At 35.8% G+C, this 21,652-nt stretch overlaps 1 protein-coding gene across 2 annotated transcripts in view; it reads right to left on the minus strand.

The window, feature by feature from the left end:
• NCAM2 (neural cell adhesion molecule 2) overlaps positions 1-21,652 on the minus strand; it is a 605,915-nt gene that overhangs the window by 256,616 nt on the left and 327,647 nt on the right. For both annotated transcript variants that reach the window (XM_005674756.3, XM_013966137.2), the window contains exons 2-3: positions 4,660-4,734; positions 533-739 (exon numbers count right to left, since the gene is read on the minus strand). In XM_005674756.3, the coding sequence (XP_005674813.1) occupies positions 533-739; positions 4,660-4,734 (282 nt within the window). The remainder of the gene's footprint in view (positions 1-532; positions 740-4,659; positions 4,735-21,652) is intronic.

Raw genomic sequence — 21,652 nt, forward strand, 5'->3', positions numbered from 1 at the left:
TAGAAAACCTTGTTAATGAAAACACCTGGAGCTAAGAATCTGGTGGGAAATTATTCTTCTTTATATGAGTTTTCAACTTTTTCTCTGTCTAAACTCTGTCAACTGATCCTTCCCCAGTTCTCATTCTAGACTGGTCACTGCTATCACACAGGATATTTTCTCTAGTCATGAGCTTTTAAAGTGAAAAAAGCATTCCAAATAAGTTCTGTAACACTAAATAAACTGTTGTCTATTACCTAACAGATTGTTAATGGAATCGGAAAACTAAAACTTTTTCATCTCTATTATTTACCCAATAGAATTGGCTCCATCTATATATTTATAATCCACTGCAACATTTTATCTATCTTATTTTAGAGATGTACTATGGTAAAATATAAATAGGCTGATATCTGTAAAAGTCTTATTATTACATTGTCCAGCACAAAGTTAGTTCTCAATGAGTACTAGCTTCTATTGTTAAGTGTATTTCAATTTGAATTTTTATAATAATTTATAATTTCAATCAATAAAACATAAATACATGACTTACGGTAAATTTCCAAAACGACTGTAGCTTCTTGTGTCTGTCCTTTGGCATCTGTTGCTTGGCAACGATATATCCCTGCATCTTCTATATTTGCATTGTAGATGGTTAATCTTGATCTAATACCTTCCTTTTGCACTGATACCCTCTGTGTTGAAATTATCTTCTCCCCTTGAGGATTATACCAATCTATACTCTCAGGTTCACCAATTGCTGCAGAGAGCCATAGAAAATAAATGCTTGAAAATATGTTTCAAGTGTTTGTTTTGATATTGGCATTTACTATGTAACAACTTTAACAATGTAGAAAAAAAAATGTAAACAGAAGACTCAAAATCTGAAAATCTTACAAAATAGAAAGTAAACACAAATGCTAGCACACATGTTCATCCTTATTTATCCAACACTGAGAATTAAATCTCGTCTGAGTAAGCAAAACCCATAGGAAATGGGTTTTCCATTATGGTATTTAAGCTATGATAAGAGTAAATTTGGGGCTTCCCAGATGGCTCAGTGCTAAAGAATCTACCTGCAATGGAGGAGTCGAGGTTCAGTGACTGGATCAGGAAGATCCCCTGGAGAAGGGCATGGCAACCCACTCCAGTATTCTTGCCTAGAGAATCCTATGGACAGAGAAGCATGGCGAGCTACAGCCCATAGGGTTGTAAACAGTTGGACACTACTGAAGCTACTTAGCACTTACATAGTGTAAACTTTACCACAATGATCTATGGATTATTATTATTATAACAAGTACTGAAACTGGCTTGGCAACTGAGTCCAAATAACAGTCCATTTGATAGACATGTGTGTGCCTGTCTGCGTCTGGCTCTTTAAGACCCCATGGACTGTAGCCCACCAGGCTCCTCTGTCTGTGGTATTTCCCGGGCAAGAATAATGGAGTGGGTTGCCATTTCCTTCTCCAGGGGTCCTTCCCAGCCCAGTAACTGAACCTGCATCTCTTGTGTCTCCTGCATTGGCAGGCAGATTGTTTACCCACTGAGCCATCTCCAGTAGACATAATCTAAATTGAAACACGATTATGAACATACTTTCATCTGCTCAATTCTTCCTGATAGAGTCAGGAAATAGCACTCTCCCCGCCATACAGCGGAGCTCATAAAAATGTAAATCTTCTATAAAATAAACTTTGGCTTTTGTTAACAGAATTTTGAATTAATCTCTCAAGTAGTTAAACTTGTATAGATAAGGCCAATGACTGTTTTTCAAATGAATCTCTAATCTTCTCTTTTCCCAACTGAAATGAGTAATTTCATCAGTTGATTCTAAAACTGTTAACCATTTAATCATATGATAATTAGAATGTATTGAAACGATACTTATGGTAGTAGGCAATTACAGCCAAATCATTACAGGGTAAACATTTATTTAAGTTTTCCAATTCAGAATCTAGGTTATTACCCTCTTCATAAAAGCTGAAGCTTCCCATGTTTACTTTTAGACACCAATAGGATGTATTTCACCTAATTGCTTGTGAGATAATTTGTGGAAGCAGCATGCACTATTAACTCAAAAGTATTGGGGAAAAATGCATAAAGTTAACTAACATCTTTTGGGACCTTTTTGAAGAAAATTGTTCCCTCTCACTCTCTTTTTCCCCAAAAAATGGCTTTAGAAACAAATCATCTTTCTTCCTATATTAAACTGGATATGATGAAGAAAAAAGTATGAAAGAAGTTTAGTTAAATTTTGAATGATCTTAGTTATGTTATATTCAGTTTTTCTAAATAGAACCATAAAACCATAGTAGTTACAGGGTAACTCATTTGGGGGAGGCACTTGTTTTAATTCCCTCTTCTTCCATCATGAATTGACAAAGGAATCATTTAAATGTGTATTTCTTTAAATTTGAGAAATACAAAATCCTCATTTTATACAGTAAATTATATAGGATATTTCTGTGAAATATTTTGGACATTTTAATTCTTAATGATATGGAAAAAATTCATTATCATGGAGAGTTTATTCTGGATTTTCATAGCGCAATCATAATTCTTTTTTTGGCAAATCCAATAAATAGTAATTCCCAATAAAAATGTCCATGTTATATTGCTGATAATACTGGGCTAATGGGAAAATTAATAAATAGAACTAAATTTCTTTTCCTGAAAAGGTAACATAAAAATTCATACATGTGACACATTTGTGCTTATTTCTGTGAGGATATGACTGAGCTCTGGTGAGTCTTGGGACCTGGAACCCTTTCACTGAAATGCTTGCACCTGAAAAAATGTCTCCTAGAGTAACAGAATACAAAGAAACTATAAGGGACTAAAAGTAACTACAAGCACGTGCAGTTGCAGCAAATTGCGAACAAGATGCATAAAGGCCAAATTCCAACTGCTACTTTTGAGGGAGTAAAAGCAGGGTACTACACATGACACCTGCATAGTGTATGACCTAGGCTACCTCTCTACAGTGACCCAGAAATTCACACCTACCCTCAAACCATTTAAAGGACCAGCTCACCCCACCTCAGAGAGCAAGCAAGGAAACTGTCACTCGTTTTCATATCCTAGTGTGAAGCAGAATTCAGGATAAAGCCCTGTTTGAATTTCTCATCTGGCCTCTTATCAATTTCTATTGATTAGAGTCAAAAAACCCAGTTCCATAACATGAGCACCTTCTAGTTCAATCTGAAGACATAGTTTTAGATGTCTCAGTGCAGGAAATTTTAGAATCATATCAACATATCACCACTGTGATAGAAAAATATATACAAGTGTTCTGATTTGTATAGGTTTCACACATTTTCATTTTTAGATTTTTGCTTTACTAGTGCATTTAAGGTAAATAAGGTTTCTTCCAGGACAACAGTACAGCTCTTGGTTAATTTTCATTATATAAAAGGAAAAAAAAAGAGCTTTATTAGTTTGCCTACTACCAAGAGTCAAACGGTAACACTGGATGACGTTAATTCATATTCTTAAATTATCTGTTAATTTAACTTATGAATTATCTATAGAAGCAATACATCATATGATTTATATTACAAAGATAATGCAAATCCAAGAAAATAATACAATGGATTGTATTTTTAAGTTCATAAAGATAATGCAAATCCAAGAATATAATAAAATTTGATTTTATTTTCAAATTCATTGTTTTAAACAATTTCATTTTTCTGTGATTTTGTGATACAGCTGAGCTGGATGTGTGCATGTGTGCATTTGTGCATATAAAGTATGGATAAAGTTTAGAAACAAAGAGTTATATTTTTATGCCAAAGCTGTGTTGATATTTAAAAAAAAGATACTGAACCAATCTCTCCCTTACTTTCTGTTTTCCCATTTGCAAATATACAACAACATGTATCAACACACCTATCAATTCAGACCTTTAAGAAGGCAAATTTATGAAGAACCAAGGCCTTTATTAGAGATTCATATGAATTAATATCATTTTTAGATACTTTATTATAATTGCTCCTATTTTTATTAATTGCAATAGTGAATTACATAAGTCATGCTATTCTCAAGACAACTTTTATAATGCATTTTTAGTCAGAAATGAATATTTAATTCAGTTTTGAATTGCTAAATTATAATCATGAAAGAAAACAATTTTAAAATATATTAAAACACAATTTAGCACTACATGAATATTTTAAAACTTTATATATGAAGTCCTTTATGCATGAAAATTAATATTATCTATCTAAATAGCAGTAGATTGTGTTCATTTGTGAGTTTTACATATTGAATAAAAATTTGTTCCTTAAGTAGAACCATATAATTTCCCATAGGCATTATGATATATTTCTAAACAAAATGATTCAATTATAACATATAAATTTATTATAATATTACTATTTAGAGGGAAATATTTACATTTATTTAAAAGTTATCATGCATACGTTATATTTTCTAAGTTATCTTCAAAATAGTTTGTTTGACAGTCAAGATTAGTAACTGGAAAGTAATAAATAAAATTCATAGTGCTTAATATGTAAAATGTGCTTATTAACACTTTTCTAACCATTATAAGTCCAATGATAATATACAATTTTATTTCTAGAGAACTGATATTTTAACTATTAAATTACTCAGTATATTATATAACTAACTGAAGAATGAAAGAAGCTATCTGAAAATATTTGTAGAAATACATACCTGTACATGTGAAGAATTTAGATTCACCCACACTAAGCTCTACTTTGCTAAGTGAAATTGTCACTTGAAGAAGAGCTGAAAGAAAATATTTGAGTAAAATTAATTTTGCTTTTAGACATGAATGCTAAAATATTAACACATCGTGTCTATATCACATGATCTAAACAGCAATTATTTATCCTTTCATGCTTTTATTACCTATAAAGAAAAATAAAAAGTTTACAAAACACAATCTAACAAATTATACCCATTACATCATTATGCACTTTACAACCAGGGCAAATAGAAGACATATTCAGGCTCTGTTGAAATTTTGAGAAAATTCATACTCAGACAACTGTTCCGTATTCACAGGCTAGGCCTTACGTGTGCTACCAGATTGGGCAACAGCTAGAGAAAATTTTTGCTCAAAATTTGGAAACTTGCTTAAAAAGAGTACACCCTACACTGCTATTACAATAATTGAAACTATAAGTGAAGTACTTTTTGACTAACTGCTGAAATATTTCCATGAAAGAAAACAAACATGTGGAAGAGAGGGCATACTAAATAAAGAGAGGGGAATAAACTTTTTCCTTTTTTTTCCCCCACAAAATAAATAAGTTAATTGAAGTAACCAGAGCAATGGTAATAAAATAGAGAAGATATTCAAAAAGTTTATTGTCAGATTTGGAATAAAACATGTATGCTATCATGTAAGAAATGAATCACCAGTCTATGTTAGACACAGGATAAAGGAGGCTTGGGGCTGGTGCATGGGGATGATCCAGAGAGATGATATAGGGTGGAAGGTGGGAGGGGGGTTCAGGACTGGGAACTCATGTACACCCATGGCTGATTCAAGTCAATGTATGGCAAAACCAATACAGTATTATAAAGCAAAATAAAGTAAAAATAAAAATTAAAAAAAAAGATATAGGTAGCAAGTAATCACATGAAAAGGGGCTTGACCTCATTAGTCATTGGGAAAATGCAAATCAAAACTACAATGAGAAACCACACACACACACACAAAACAGCTGAATATTCTAAGATCAGAAGATAATTAAAATTATGCTTTAACATAAATTATAAGATTTATGTTTATAATAATATGTCAAGACAGTGTGACCATGCCCTAAAACACTGTTCCACCATCCTTTGCTCCCAGAAATGCATAGCTAACCTTTTCAGAAAAAGAACTGACTCCAAAAAGATCCTGATGCTGGGAAAGATTGAAAGATTGAAGGCAGGAGGAGAAGGGGGTGACAGAGAATAAAATGGTTGGATGGCATCACTGACTGGATGGACATTTTGAACAAACTCCAGCAGTTGGTGATGGACAGGGAAGCCTGTTGTGCTGCAGTCCATGGGGTCGCAAAGAGTCAGACGCAACTGAACTGAACTGAACTGAACCTTTTCAGGAAAGTAATGGTGCTTCAAGGAAAAAAAAAAATAATAATGAAGAAAATTTTGAAAATTAGAGTATAAGCCTACATTGGGAATTTGTGGATCATAGTAACTGAAAGGCTCAAAGATTGCAGAGGATGGATCCAAGCTTGCTGAGAAGAGGGGATGCTACAGAACATCACCAAACACTGGACCATAATAAGATTCACCCTTAGTGTTAAGAAGGGTATAGAATAAACTAGCCCACTGGCAAAAGGGAACGACCAGGATAGTTGGCTATTTTGGCCTGTATAAAGAAAAAATGTTTCTCCTTAAAGAGGTTAACCATGGTTCTACCATATCCTAGATTTGGAATTTTGAAATGTAAATACATGTTCTTTGGGAAACCCCAAGCTGAAAATTAACTTATAAAGCTGTTTCATATATAGGGCTCAGGGCTACATGGCAGAAACAAACACAAAATCCCTTCATAATCAGTCCCGACTCCAGAAGATTTTCATAAATGAACCTCTCTTCAAACTTAATTCACACTATGACATTATAAAACACATGGTGAAATAAGGTACTATGAGCACGAATTAGTTGAAATAACCTAGAGGATAAATATATCCATGAAATTTAAGAAAAAACAAATTAGACTAAGGATGTAACTAACATACCTATGTTGACAATGTTTAAAGAAATAAAATGTGAAATCAAAAATATGAGAAAGGAAGAAAATATTTATCAGCCAAAACTTGTCATGCATGTTATTCAAACTCTTTAAAATAATTCCTTGTATGTCCCATACATGATTGATGAATCCTTTTTCTGGAAAACTCCCTGAGAAACAGGATGGGCTACATAGCTCTCTTCTCTCCTGTCAGTCTTGGTCCATTTTTATTAATAATTTCATCAACACTCAGAGTACTTATATGATAGGTGCTCAAAAAGTGTTCTAGTAAGTCTAATATTTCAGAGAGAAACATGTTAAGAAGAACAAAGAATCAGAATAGGAAGAAAATTGGAAGAACCAAGGAAGTGTGTTAGTCATTCAGTCAAGTCTGACTCTCTGTGATCCCATGAACTGTAGCTGGCCAGGTTCCCCTGTCCCTGGGATTTCCCAGGCAAGAATACTGGAGTGCGATTTCCTTCTTCAAGGGATCTTTCAGACCCAGTGTTCGAATGCAGGTACCCTGCATTGGAGGTGGATACTTTACTGTCTGAGCCACCAGGGAAGCCCCGAATGAAGGAACAAGAGAGTATCTATTATAAACATTGTCAATTCTAGTGAGAATTGACAGAAGAAGACTTTTTCTTTGGAGAAATAACTAATCCCCAATGAGGACAATAGAATCAAACTGTAGACAAAGTCAAGGAATTTGAGATTGGCCTCTTAAGAAATTATATCTGTAGAAATGTGTAGAGTTTGAGGGGATCCACAATTCTGGACATGGGACTTTACAAACTGGGAAAGGTTTACTCATACCTATGGATAGAGATACAAAAAGGTGATATGGTTGGAAGAAAGAAGGGAATTATGATTTTTCTAATTCTCTTTTCACTACTTATACTTGCTCCTTTAAGATATCATCTCTTTTTTTTTTAATTTTTTTTAATTTTTTTTATTTTTTTTTATTTTTTAAATTTTAAAATCTTTAATTCTTACATGCGTTCCCAAACATGAACCCCCCTCCCACCTCCCTCCCCACAACATCTCTCTGGGTCATCCCCATGTACCAGCCCCAAGCATGCTGCACCCTACGTCAGACATGGACTGGCGATTCAATTCTTACATGACAGTATACATGTTAGAATTCCCATTCTCCCAAATCATTTCATGACATCAGTTTCCTTTTTTCTTTGGTTCTCCAGTCTGCTTTCCCATAGTTGAATCTTATAATTTCTAATTCTCAACAAGCATTCAGTTGCATAGCATATTTTAATTTTAAATTCTCCATGTTCAAAATGAACACTTAACCCTTGCATCAACAGTTGCTAACTGTTTACTATTCAATTTTTGGTCATCACCAATCAATTGTAAAGTCTTAGATATATAACCTCTGAAATATTTCTTGTATGCATTCTTGTTTATTTCCAATACTGTCTCCCTAATGCATGCACTCACTTATTTGTAACCTGAGATATGTCTTCTAATCTGAGAGAGTGATGTATCAAATTCTGTATTTCTTTTTCTGACTTATATCTCTTCAATGTTTCTCCCCATGAGAATATTCCTCAGGTTGCTGCAAGTGTACATTTCAAAAACTGTTTAATTTCACCTGCCTACTCAAAAATCTCCAAAGTGCATTTGTTTTATTCAGTTAATTAGTTATCATGTACATTTTAATTGAAAGAAAACTAATTTTTCCAAGTTTATTTCCAACTGTTCCTTAATACTTTTGCAGCTGTAGACAACTACAATTAATCATCCTCCATTTCCCCACTGACTCACACTTCCTCACCAGTGTACTTTTGTGCAAACTATTTCCTTTGCCATCTCCCTTTCTCTAATCTCCACATGGCTGGCAACATTCTATCTTCAAAATAAAACTAAAGTATCAATAACTTTTCAAGATATTCTTAGATAGTTCCATTTATAACATCAACAAATAAATGTCTTTGATCCAGAAGCATGTTCACTAAACGAAGGAAATGTATATTGTTGATAATGATATGTGTGTTGGAGAAGATTCCTGAGAGTTCCTTGGACTGTAAGGGGATCCAACCAGTCCATCCTAAAGATCAGTCCTGGGTGTTCATTGGAAGGACTGATGTTGGAGCTAAAACTCCAATACTTTGGCCACCTCATGCAAAGAGCTAACTCACTGGAAAAGACCTTGATGCTGGGAAAGATTGAGAGCAGGAGGAGAAGGGGACAACAGAGGATGAGATGGTTGGATGGCATCACCAACTCAATGGACATGGGTTTAGGTGGACTCCGGGAGTTGGTGATGGACAAGGAGGCCTGGTGTGCTGCAGTTCATGCGGTTGCAGAGTCAGACATGACTGAGCAACTGAATTGAACTGAACTGAGTATGTGTGTTAATTGCTCAGTTGTGTCTGACTCTTGTGACCCCAAGGATTGTAGCCAGCCAGGCTCCTCTGTCCATGGGATTTTCCAAGGAAGAATATTGGAGTGGATTGCCATTTCCTCCTCCAGGGGATCTTCCCAACCCTGGGATCGAACCTTCATCTCCTGTGTCTCTTGCATTGCAGGCATATTCTTTACCCACTGAGCCATCAAGGAACTCTTCTCTACTATATTTAAATGTAAACTTATAGAAGGGAAATCTCATCACTCTCACTTATATTTCTCCTAAACTGATAATATATATAAATGCATGGCAGAATAATGAAAATACATTTCACCAAGAGTTTATCCTACACTGGGTACAGAACACTGACAGTACTGACAATGTAAAATTTTCGAATCACTTCACCAACTTAAATTGAGTTTAAAGATATTAGAACTTTTGAGAAATGCCGATTCTTACTTAAGCAATTTCCAGTTTGATCTTTGGAGCTTACAGAAAAGACAAAACTTGAAAGATGCAGCCATTTTAAAAGCCAAACACATGTAGGCATTTAAAAAGTTCTGAACAATTTTACACAGATTTGCTAATGGGTATAATAAATAACATATTCATTGCAATAAAATGTAATTAATCTTGAAATTGATTCATTAATTTATATTAAAACACATGGTTAATTTTCATTCTATACAAACTATCAATTCATCCATTAATCAAGACCATATTTTTATGGACATTTTGGTGACTGGGCACATTGGCTATAAATCAGGGAATAAAAGCATATAGTAAAAAGACAACACATAATTCTCTAGTTTAATAAATTTCCGAAAGGCTGAAAGTGAAAGTGAAGTTGCTCAGTCGTGTCCGACTCTTTGTGACCCCGTGGACTGCAGCCTACCAGGCTCCTCCATCCATGGGATTCTCCAGGCAGGAATACTGGAGTGGGTTGCCATTTCCTTCTCCAGGGGATCTTCCTGACCCAGGGATCGAACCCATGTCCCCCACATTGCAGGCAGATGCTTTAACATCTGAGCCACCAGGGAATCCTGAAAGGCTAGATTTACTCTAATTGACCCCCACAGATACATTAAAACATTTTCAGATTAGGAAAAAACTTGAAGAACTAAAAATTAAGGTCATGCCTTAATCATTGTTCTAGATTGCCAGGAGCCACCACGGGAGATCCCACCCATGACAAAAGTCATGTGGAAGAGAACTGTTAAGCAAGGCTTCAGAACTCAAGGGGTTCCCTAGGCTTTGGAGCATTTACCCCAAAACCAGAATCTGTCTGTTTCACTATTCCATGACTTTCACCAACTCCTCTGACATTAACAGGGGGCTATTCCTGACCACCTTTCTCTGGAAAAAATTAACTTAGGGCTATAGCTAATAAGTCTCTTGGACATGAGAAAAATATTTCAAATCAAACCGCTCTGTTAGCATTATAGCTTGCTTGGCAGGTATATCCAGACTCTCGCAGCTATGCATATGATTATTTACAGCCTCCCAACTGTGAGAGGCACAGAAAGCCTAAAACATAGAGCCTTTCAAAGAGTTAAAAGTTATTAGGGTAGTGTTAATGTAGGATTTCATTATTGGGCCAATGCTTGTTGCTAAGTTCCCATAACTCTTATCCACTGTGCACGTGGGAGTGCATTAGTTAACATAGTTGGAAAATAAGAAAAACAAGTGTAGCCTTAAAATTAACCACATCAGATTTTTGAGCTAATTGGTTCTTTCTTGTAACTCACTACACCTTTGCTCCGAGAAAAATGTAACTTATTCAATACTTTTTGAGGCTGACATAGATTAAAAATATAAGAAAAAACATTTCAAGGAAAAATAGGTTTTTTGGTTAAACAGCCTTTATCAAAAGAGGGTCATAAAATGTTCACAGGCCTTCAAGGCCAAAAGACAATGTACACAATATTGTTTTTGAGAAAGGTTTGCAAAAGTAATCCTGGTTTTGATAAAGACAAAACAGATGTAATGTTTGGGCTGACTCTGTATGACTTTGCATCTTTCATTTCCCTCTATGTATAAGACAAGGTATAAAAGTACCTTTTAAAAATAAAGCTATTGGGCCTTGCTTGAAGAAGCTTGGTCACCCCGTGTTTTTCTTTTTTTTGCTCTTTTTTTCTCTTACTTGCTTTTTCAGACTGATCCCTTGGAGCATAGAGGCTCCCTGCGTTCACTTATCTGCCCAGGTTTCTAAGACCTGAACGGGAAGACGTTCTGCGTCTTCACTCTCTCGGGAGACTGGGAAGGCACCTTTGGCCTCCGTGAACAGGGCAAACTTCTTGTCTCGAAGTTTTATTGGCTTTCTATGTAAACCAAGAAATAGCAGCCTCTTTCTCTCTTCTATTTTCTTATCTACAACAATCTTTCCTTATCTCTTTCTAAATCATCCGCTGACGCCATTTTTCCTTCAGGTTCCCCTGGATCCTGCGGGGGCTGGACCCCGACACTAGATATTCAGCATCATTTTTGGTGACCATTCTTGACCTATGGTTACCTCCCCCAGAGGAAGATACAAATAGTACAAAATGACCTTCCCCAGAGTCTTTGCCCCTAAATGCCAGAAGAAAATGAAATAATCTTCTAATGACAATGTTGTGTTCAGAGAAAACTGGTCAGGATTGATATATTTATATCTATCCAGTTAACTTCACCTTCATTTCTGGTATTTCAATTTAGGCACTAAAAATAAATAAATAATGAGAGTTGATAGCGAAAGAGGGTCTTTATGTCATTCAAAAAAAAAAAAACACTAAATATTTGAAATTAAAATATTTGTTTAGGTTTGAGTGGAATTTGAGTAATAAAATGGCATTCACTGATGCTGAAAAATCCAATCTGGATATTTTACTCTTCTTATGTATTGGGAATAGGTGTAATACCTTTGAAGAAATTGAGAAAGGTATAATGTTACATAGATTGATTCACTTGATATAAGCAACATTATTGATTAAATGATAGAATTACTTAAAAGCCAAACAATCAATCATAATTTTGTATTAAAATTGGTATTGGATAGTCAGAATGCCAGTGTTCACATGAGAATCTCATTTAAAGTAAGAAAACATTTTACACTCACAGCCTGAAGAATGCATTCATGACAAATATGTCTTTTTTGAACTACTCTCAAAGAAATGCAGTACTATCTTAAGTGTAGAATTGGGTAAACTAAAAATTATTTGCCAAAATCATGTTATGGGGAGGGAGGTGGGAGGGGGGTTCATGTTTGGGAACGCATGTAAGAATTAAAGATTTTAAAATTTAAAAAAATAAAATAAAATAAAATAAAACATTTTAAATCTTAAAAAAAAGAAAAAAAAGTAAGTATTTATTGAATACATGCATTTTGAAAATCACCCTTTTAAGATGCTTCAGTACATAAAATAATGTCATAGTTTCTAATGTCAAAGTATTTCTACTTTATTTGGTAAGGCAAAAATGCTATATAAAAAGAAGAATGGTAAAACAAGATGATGTGTATCAATTATGGCCATTATGACATTTATGGTAAAGAAGGATGCATAGGACAATAAAACTTGGCGGGGGGGGGGGGGGAAAGCTGGAGTAGATATTGTAATAGAAGGACAGAAAGAGGATAGCCACTCCAAGTAAGAAATACATGTTGGTGGACATTCCAGTTAAGGCAAAAATGTTCAAGGGATATTCAGGGAATAATTGTTGTTGTTGTTCAGTCGCTAAGTTGTGTCTCACTCTTTGCCACCCCATGGACTGCAGCATACCAGGCTTCCCTGTCCTTCACTATTTCCTGGAGTTTGTTCAAATTCATGTCCATTGTGTTGGAGATGCTATCCAACCATCTCATCTTCTGTTGCCTCTTTCTCCTCTTTCCCTAAATCTTTCCAAGCATCAGTGTCTTTCCAAATAGTATATCAATATAGATGAAGTTGATCTCATGTAGAATTATGGTCATATATCATAATTGGAGAAATAATTTTGAAAGTACATTAGAGAATCTCAAAAGCCATGATAAAAACTCTGGACATATCTTTGTCATTATTTGTAAATAGAAACAAAACTGGTATTTAGTAAAGATTAGTCAGAAGATAGAATAATTGACAACTGAATTTCAAGGAAAAGCACTTTACGGTATATTATGATGAATATTGGGTTGACTGTTGGTAAAGAACACAGAAAGGTAGGAAAGGATGGAACAACAACAAAGAAATCAAAATAAGGATTACCTCCCGATCAACTAGAACATTACTGAAAATGGAAAAAAAGTAAAAATGTTAAGGTTTTCTACTTCAGTGAAACAAGCATCAACAACATAAAAAAGAATTTCAGGAGAAGAACTAATGGAAGGGAAAATATGGAGAAATAATTTTTGTCATAAATGAAAATTACTCCTCAAAATAGAACCTAGACAACATTTTAGGAAAAATTAATGTTATCATAACAAAGTTTAAGTTAATATTTGCAATTTAAGTAAGCATGCATATTAAATAGCAGATATTCAAAGAAAATTTTCTCAGTTTACAGAAGTAAAATATAATGAAGTCATTGGCATTTCTAAGATCCATCAAGGGACCAAGAGAGCCTGTTGCAATTTGATACAATATTTAACAGTGACATTTAAATGGCCAGTTTATTACCTGCTGAAATTTTAAAACTGACAATTTACTCTCCCACATGCCTGACACAAAGCACAGTTAGATTCACTCAAAATTCTAACAGAGAGGCACAGATAACTTAAGGCACTGATTTATCTTAGTAGGATGACTTGTATCATTTTCAAGCAAGCAATTTTCTCCCCAAGCTTTCACATCAAGGGGCTTCCCTCATAGCTCAGTTGGTAAAGAATCCGCCTGCAATGCAGGATACCCCAGTTCAGTTCCTGGATTGGGAAGATCCACTGGAGAAGGAATAGGCTATCCACTCCAGTATTCTTCTGCTTCCCTTTTGGCTCAGCTGGTAAGAATCCACCTGCAGTGTGGGAAAGCTGGGTTCAGTCCCTGCATTGGGAAGATCCCCTGGAAAAGGGAAAGGCTACTCACTCCAGTATTCTGGCCTGGAGAATCCATGGACTTTATAGTCCATGGAGTAGCAAAGAGACACGACTGAGCGACTTTCACTTTCACTTTCCACATCAAGGGAGTTAACAGAACTAAGATATCTAATAACTATATAATCTTTCAAAAAGTCTTATTCTTATAATTTAAAAGAAGGAACATTTAAATTATTGATTAAATCTAATGAAAATGATTTCCTCAGTTTTTCATTAAAATCATTTTTAAATTGTATCCACTTTGAGCATTATGCCTATAACATTAATTATTCACTTTCTATTACTGAATTTTCATGTCAATATATTAAAGCCATCCATGTATGATCTTGTTGATTCACTTAAATTGCTACAAGGTTTGTGAAAACTCAGAACTTTTGGAACACTTAAAAGAGAAATATTCTATCATCAAACATTTTAGGAATTTTGATGGCTGTGAACATTTGATCAAAACTATTTTTTTTAATAAATGTTTCACCTAAGTTTACCAAGACAAAGGTAAACACTTTAGTGTAATTCCTTTCCATCACTGTGCTTTTTTCATATTTGAGCTCAAGTGTCTTCAATATTTCTATATTAATTTAGTAAAATAAATATCTCAGTTGTTAGATCATGTAAATCTTTTTAAGAGCAACTGGTCAACCTGCTTAATGATTCTTTTTCTACTGACTTCTTCCTGTTAAGCTATAGACACTACAGTTTTCATTCTAAAAAAAAAAAAACAATAAATGAAAAAAAATAAAATAAGAGAGTCAAACAATATAAAAAGAAAGCCCTTCTTGTCTCTCAGATTACTATGGTATATTCTACTTTGTTTCATTACATTAATTTTCCAAGAAAGGGAAAAAAGAAAATAAAATAAAGAAAAACAATCAAGGTCGCCATTTTTTATTCTAAGACAAGTTACTTTTTACTTCATATTCAACTAATAAGCTTGCTGTTCCTAAGGGCAACCATGAACTTCTAATTTTCAAATCCAATAACAATTTTCAGATTTCATTTTTTATTTGATTTAATAAAGGATGAGATACTGCTATGTGTGTGTGTGTTTTTTTTTCTTCTGTCCTATTCTTTGATCCCTTATTCTTGGCTCACTTTACTGATTATGGTACTTCTATCTCAGTCTTTTTGGTTATTACACTGCTTTTTACCATATATGCCTTAAATATTTGGTTTCTGAGTTATCTCTTATTTTATTTTCTTGGAATTCTGTATACCTTCTTCAGCTGTGAGTATAAAGCAGTGTACCTAAAATACCCCATTTAATCCTTAAACAGTTCTATTAAGTTGATATTTCATTCCTGTTATAAAGTTGAGGCAAAGGATGGTGACACGGCTTACTAAAGGTCACTCATCCAATATATATGGTGAAGTCAATTTGAATCCAATGTCTGTGATCTTAACTACTTCCTATATATACTTTCATATATTAAAAAAAAAAGCCCAGTATAATTGAGCCTATTATAAGCCCTCAAACAAATATCAGCTTCTTATCTCCCACCATTCTGTCTTCTATATATTGATTATAGATAAAATTTGTATGTATATGTATTATTTCCCTATTATCAATTTTAAGGTATAGAAACACATTTGCTACTAACTATTATACTTCTTTACTTAAAAAAAAAAACATTTATCAAAGGCAGCATTTTAATCTCAGGATACACTGTCTTATGTCATACATTATCTCTGCTGTAAGTTTTGCTATTTTTATCTACTGCATCTATCTACTGAAGACTCTCAAGAGTTTTCTCCAACACCACAGTTCAAAAGAACTGATGCTTTTGAACTGTGATGTTGGAGAAGACCCTTAAGAGTCCCTTGGACTGCAAGGAGATCCAACCAGTCTACCTAAAGGAGCTCAGTCCTGAGTGTTCATTGGAAGGACTGATGTTGAAGCTGAAACTCCAATACTTTGGCCACCTGATGGGAAGAGCTGACTTATTGGAAAAGACTCTAATGCTGGGAAAGATTGAGGGCAGGAGGAGAAGGGGACGACAGAGGATGAGATAGTTGGATGGCATCACTGACTCAGTGGACATGGGTTTGGGTAGACTCTGGCAGTTGGTGATGGATAGGGAGGCCTGGTGTGTTGCAGTTCATGGGGTCACAAACAGTCAGACACGACTGAGTGACTGAACTGAACTGAACTACAAGTTTTGCTATTTTTATCTACTGAATCTATTTTGCCAGAAAAAAAGAAAACAAACAAACAAAGAGAGATATCCAAGATTCTCTTATCCTTGCCGCTCATAAACAGAAAATTGAACCAGTTCAACTCACTCTTCCTTTAATTATCTCCCAAATCTGCTTCTGTTTTGCATCCTCACTGCTTTAGTTTTAATGTCTTACCACTGCTAGCTTAGTCTAGTGAGTAGTCTGTGGCTACATTCCACGTTGCAATGGTTGTTTTTATTTGATTCTGGTCCCATCCCTGAAAATCCTGATTCACTATATCTGGTGTAGGGCCTAAGATTTTCTATTTTAAGTAGCTTCCATGTGCTTACCATTGTTATGTTGAATGTAGGTCCAAGTCCAAAACCACTGACCTCAATTAGGAACTTGCTTATAATATAGGATATTCAATTTTATCTCATACTGAATGAACCAAAATCTATAAAATGAGAAAACTGTTCCATGTGTACATTAAGATGCAGTCAATACTGGATTGTGAAAATCCAACATGTTTAGTCTTTCTGTTGAGTAGGATAAAATCCAAACTCTTCCACACTTGTCATGTAAGTTATTTAACAAGCTGTACATGATCTAATTTTATTCAATTTTATTTTCTGACAGTTTCCAAGTACAGGATCAAAACCAAATCAAAACAAAACACACACAATAGGCAACTATCAAGAAATTTTGTAAATAGGGTCTATTTTCCTATTTATATATTTATTTCTGAATTATTCTTCTTATTCAATAGAGCCCTTCTTCTTCGTAATTGTAATAGTGCAATCTTATTACTTTCCATCAAAACCTTATTTGAGTGCTCCTCCAGGAGCAAATGAAACTTTTCATTGCCTGCTCAAATCCTATAGTATTTCCTCTTAGAGCACCTAAAATATTATACTGGAATGTATTAATAAGAATTTTATAATTATTAGTAAGCATAAATTCTTCATATGCAACTATATAAATATAACTTGAACAAGAGACTATAAAAACACTATATTCCCTTATAACAAAGACATTATATTCCTTTATTCAAGTTAACGTATTGCTATTTTATTTAAAATGAATGTAAAACCAAGGAAGGCTGTTGTGAGTTTCTGTACCATTCCCCAGTAGCAATTAACATATACTCAATTTTTTTTCATACATCTATTTCTCCAGGGGACTATATGTCACAAGAGAAATCCATTACAATTACTGGGAAATAAAAATAGAATCCGTGTAATGAAGTCTAACTTCTTTCCTTTGTGTTTTAGTCTAGTTTCACCTGCTCATAGGATGCCCTTTGTAGAGGTCACGCACCTGGCACTTCAGATAGGAATTCCCCATGTGAAGTTTCTGCACCCAACACTTTAGCTTCCATGATCCTGTGCAGAAATGTTGCCCCCAACACTTTGATCTAGAATGCCCTGAGCAACATAGGTGTGCCCAATAGACAAGAACACCACTCTTCTCCCCTAATGACAAGAATCCTACAAAGCATCCCTGCCAATGAACTTTTGGGAAGAGTGTATACTCTAAAGCAGGAGTCCCCAACCCACAGGTCCACAGCCTTTTAGGAACCAAGCCACACAGCAGGAACTGACTGGTGTGGAAATAAGCTTCATCTGCCACTCTCCATCATTCCCCCATGGCTCACACTACTGCCTGAAACATACACCTACCATCAATGAAAAAATTATCTTCCATGAAATCAGTCCCTGGAGCCAAAAATATTAGGAAATGCTGCTCTAGAGCAGGAGCTTATACATCTGTATTCTGTGATCAAAGAATAAAGCTTTCCTTTGCTTCTGAAAAAAACTCGGTCTCTTCTATTGGCACAAGCAACATCAAGAAGGAACTCTTGCTGGGGACAACTCATTGGAGGTTTGGGGGAGAGGACTGGTAACAAATTTTTGATGACTCAGGTGGGACTGACTGTGGCTCTTCTCCCTGCACCCACCCTCTAGACTCCAGACATGCTCAGGCCTCAGAGGGAGGATGGCTAAGGCTTTGGCACTTGGATGCCTCCTATTTTGGTCACTGAAGAATCCACTAATAGTTCAGTGCTGATTCCAAATTTCCCAAACCAGCAATCTTACTTGTGTCAAATCCTATAGCATTTGCATACCAACAAATCACTCTCTTTCCTCAGTAGTTTGACTTCTAAATTAAATCATTTTATGATCAGAACTGCAATGTCAAAGACAAAAGAAATGGGGTGACATTCCTTGTCTAGGTTTTTATGCCTTCTTATATCAGAACGCAGGCCTTGAAAAGGGACATGGTCTCTCTTCCATTGAGATGATAGCAAAGACTAAGCCTCTACCAGTTCTTGACCTGCCCCCTTTCTGGTATGAAGGGAGTTCCTTTCATACCAGCCCCCTTCTCCCAGAATGCAGTCCAGAAAGTACATGAAGTGGGAATAATTACCAGCCAGTGTCCAACAACCTACGGAAAATATTCGCTTTAAGGTAGGTCCCTGATAGAGAAGGGCTCATCCACATACCTATCCCATTTACCACTTCTGATTTGTATACCCAGAAAAGTCATATTGAGGTGTTGAGGGAAGAAAAGCGTATCTGCATCTGATTAGAGGAAACTTTCATAAACATGACCCCACCTGGGCTGAGATTCAGAGCCTCCTAAATGCACTGCTAACAGGGGAAGAAAAGGTCATAACATTTTGAAATGCCCAAGGGGAAACAGACAAAAAGAACAGAAACAATGAAGGCCATGCCATTTACAGACCAGAGAATCAAGCAGTCCCAGATAACGAACCCAACTGGGACCACCTAGACAATGGATAAAGGGAAAGAAGACAGAGGTTGGCTTATTACAAAGACACTGTCTAAAGGGAATCTAGGCAGCAGGGGAAAAAAAAATTCTGCTAATCGGAAAAAGAAAAAGGAAATCAATCAGGAGCCAATGGAAAACCCTTCAGTATTCCTAGAAAGCTAAAGAAATGCCTCTGAATCTATACTACTGACCTTTAGTCATTGGCAGGGAATGCCATCCTGAAGTCCTATGTTATTTCCAAAATATTAAAGACAAACTTCAGAAACGAAATACAATCAGGCACTCCTATCTTTTGCCTGGTGGAGGTCACCTACCAAGTGTTTAACAGCTGAGACATAGAGGAGAAAAAGTCAGAGGATAAAAATTAGAGGCAAGCCTGCCTACTGGCAGTTGATGGTTGGCACGGGAATCTGAACCCACAGAGACTCTCATCTACAGTGAGGGACCCTCAATTCCCATCAAGGAATAGCCAGTCAAGGAAACTATGACCCAATCAGAGTGTCACATGTAAACAAGAGGGACACTGGAAGGAAGAATTCCCTCATCACCCACAAAGGGGAATGGAAACAGCAGATTCTAGCCACTATCCTTAAAGTCATATGTGCCATGTGCTCAGTCATTTACAGCTCTTTGTGACCCCCATGGACTGTCACCTGCCAGGATCCTCTGTCCACTGAATTTTCCAGGCAAGAATACTGGAGTGGATTGCCATTTCCTACTCCAGGGAATCTTCTCTGAGAGTGATCACTCCAGAGTCTCCTGGATCTCCTGCATTGCAGGTGGATTCTTTACCTGCTGAACCATGGGAGAAGCCCCAAAGTAAGATGTTCCTCAAAGTCAGATGGTCCAAATAGATGGAGAATAATTGGACCAAGAGGCTCCTGAGTTAGCACTCCAACTGACCCCCCAAAGAGCCCAGAATGACATTTGACATAGGGAGAAGATCTGTCAAATTCTTAGTCAACTTAGTCAACACTGGTGCCACTTACTTGGTTATGAACAACAGATCAGACAAACTCTGTTACAAGTGTTGTGAGCCATTAGGAAGCAAATTAGATGAACACATCCTTAACCATTCCTTCCCATATGTTCCCTAATGCCCTATACCCCTGCTAGAAGGGCTATATTATATAAATTGGAAGTTAATATTCACCTATTGAGAGATAAACTAAAGATTGGTGTTCCCCTAGACATGGGACACAAGATGATAATGTTAATGGCCAAGGACAAACCTCTCAGGACAAAGCAAGTTGATCTCACAGGAGTAAATCCCAAAGTCTGGGTCTAGGGATGGGTAGGAAGAACTATGGAAGCTCTTGTGATAGTCCATGGAGTATCTCTATGATAGTCTATTTAAAACCTGGACATATGACCCAAGAGAAAACAGTACACTGTCCATTGAGAGGCTTTACTGATCACTGCCCATGTTATACAGGGCCTAATTAATTGACCAGGGTCTTATTAGACCATGCCAATCATCCAATAAAACCCTCATTTGCCCCATAGAAAAACCCGATGGGGTATACTGGATGATACTGGACCACAGGGCAGTCAATTAAGCTACCAAAATATACATTCAGTAGTTCCCAATCATTATACCCTGCTGGCCACTCTACTGTCCACCAGGACCTGGTGTTCTGTATTAAGTTTAAAACATGCCTTTTTCTATAGTTAATTAACAACACTGTTGCAAAGTCCTGCCACAAAGGTTCAAAAACTCACTCACTGTCTTTGAGGAAATTTTTAGCTAAAGATGACCTAAAACTGAGTTCCCTCACCCAGTATGTAGATGAAATTATGACCATCAATCTCACTAAGGAGATCTCTGACAAAAATGCTGTAACTGCTCTGAACCACCTAGCTAATGAAGGATATAGGGTGGCCAAGAAAAAGACCCAAACACTACAAACTAGGATGATCCATGAAGGTTTCATTCCCACAGAAGGTCAGAGAAGCCTAACCCAAGAAAGGAATATCTTTTCAGGCTCACACCTCCTAAAGCTAGCAGACAGGATTTCCAGGGGATGGCTGAGTTTTGACACATCTGGAACCCTAACTATGATCTAATAGTTAGGTCGCTATAGGAAAAGTTGAAAGGAAAGGATGATGATCCTTTTTGAATGAAAGTCCAAATGTGAAAGGACCTTACAAGAATTTTTTTTAAAAAAGCCATTATTTCAGTTATTCTGCAGATCAAAACTAAAATGAGGTATCATTTCACATTTGTCAGGATGACCATCATCAAAAAGATCTACAAACAATAAATGCTGGAGAGGGTGTGGAGAAAAGGGAACCCCCTTGCACTGTTGGTAGGAATTTAAATTGATCCAACCACTATGGAGAACACTATGGAGGTACCTTACAAAAACTAAGAATTAAACTATGGTATGACCCAGCAACCCCACTACTGGGCAAATATCCTGAGAAAATCACAGTTAAAAAAGAAACATGCATCCCAATGTTTACTGTAGCACTATTTACAATAGCTAGGACATAGAATCAACATAGATCTCCATCAACAGATGATCATATAAATAAGGTGTGGTACATATATACCATTACTCAGATACAAAAAGGAAGGAAATTGGGTCATTTG

Source organism: Capra hircus, chromosome 1, assembly GCF_001704415.2.
Source record: "Capra hircus breed San Clemente chromosome 1, ASM170441v1, whole genome shotgun sequence".
In the NCBI taxonomy this organism is placed as follows: Eukaryota; Metazoa; Chordata; class Mammalia; order Artiodactyla; family Bovidae; genus Capra; species Capra hircus.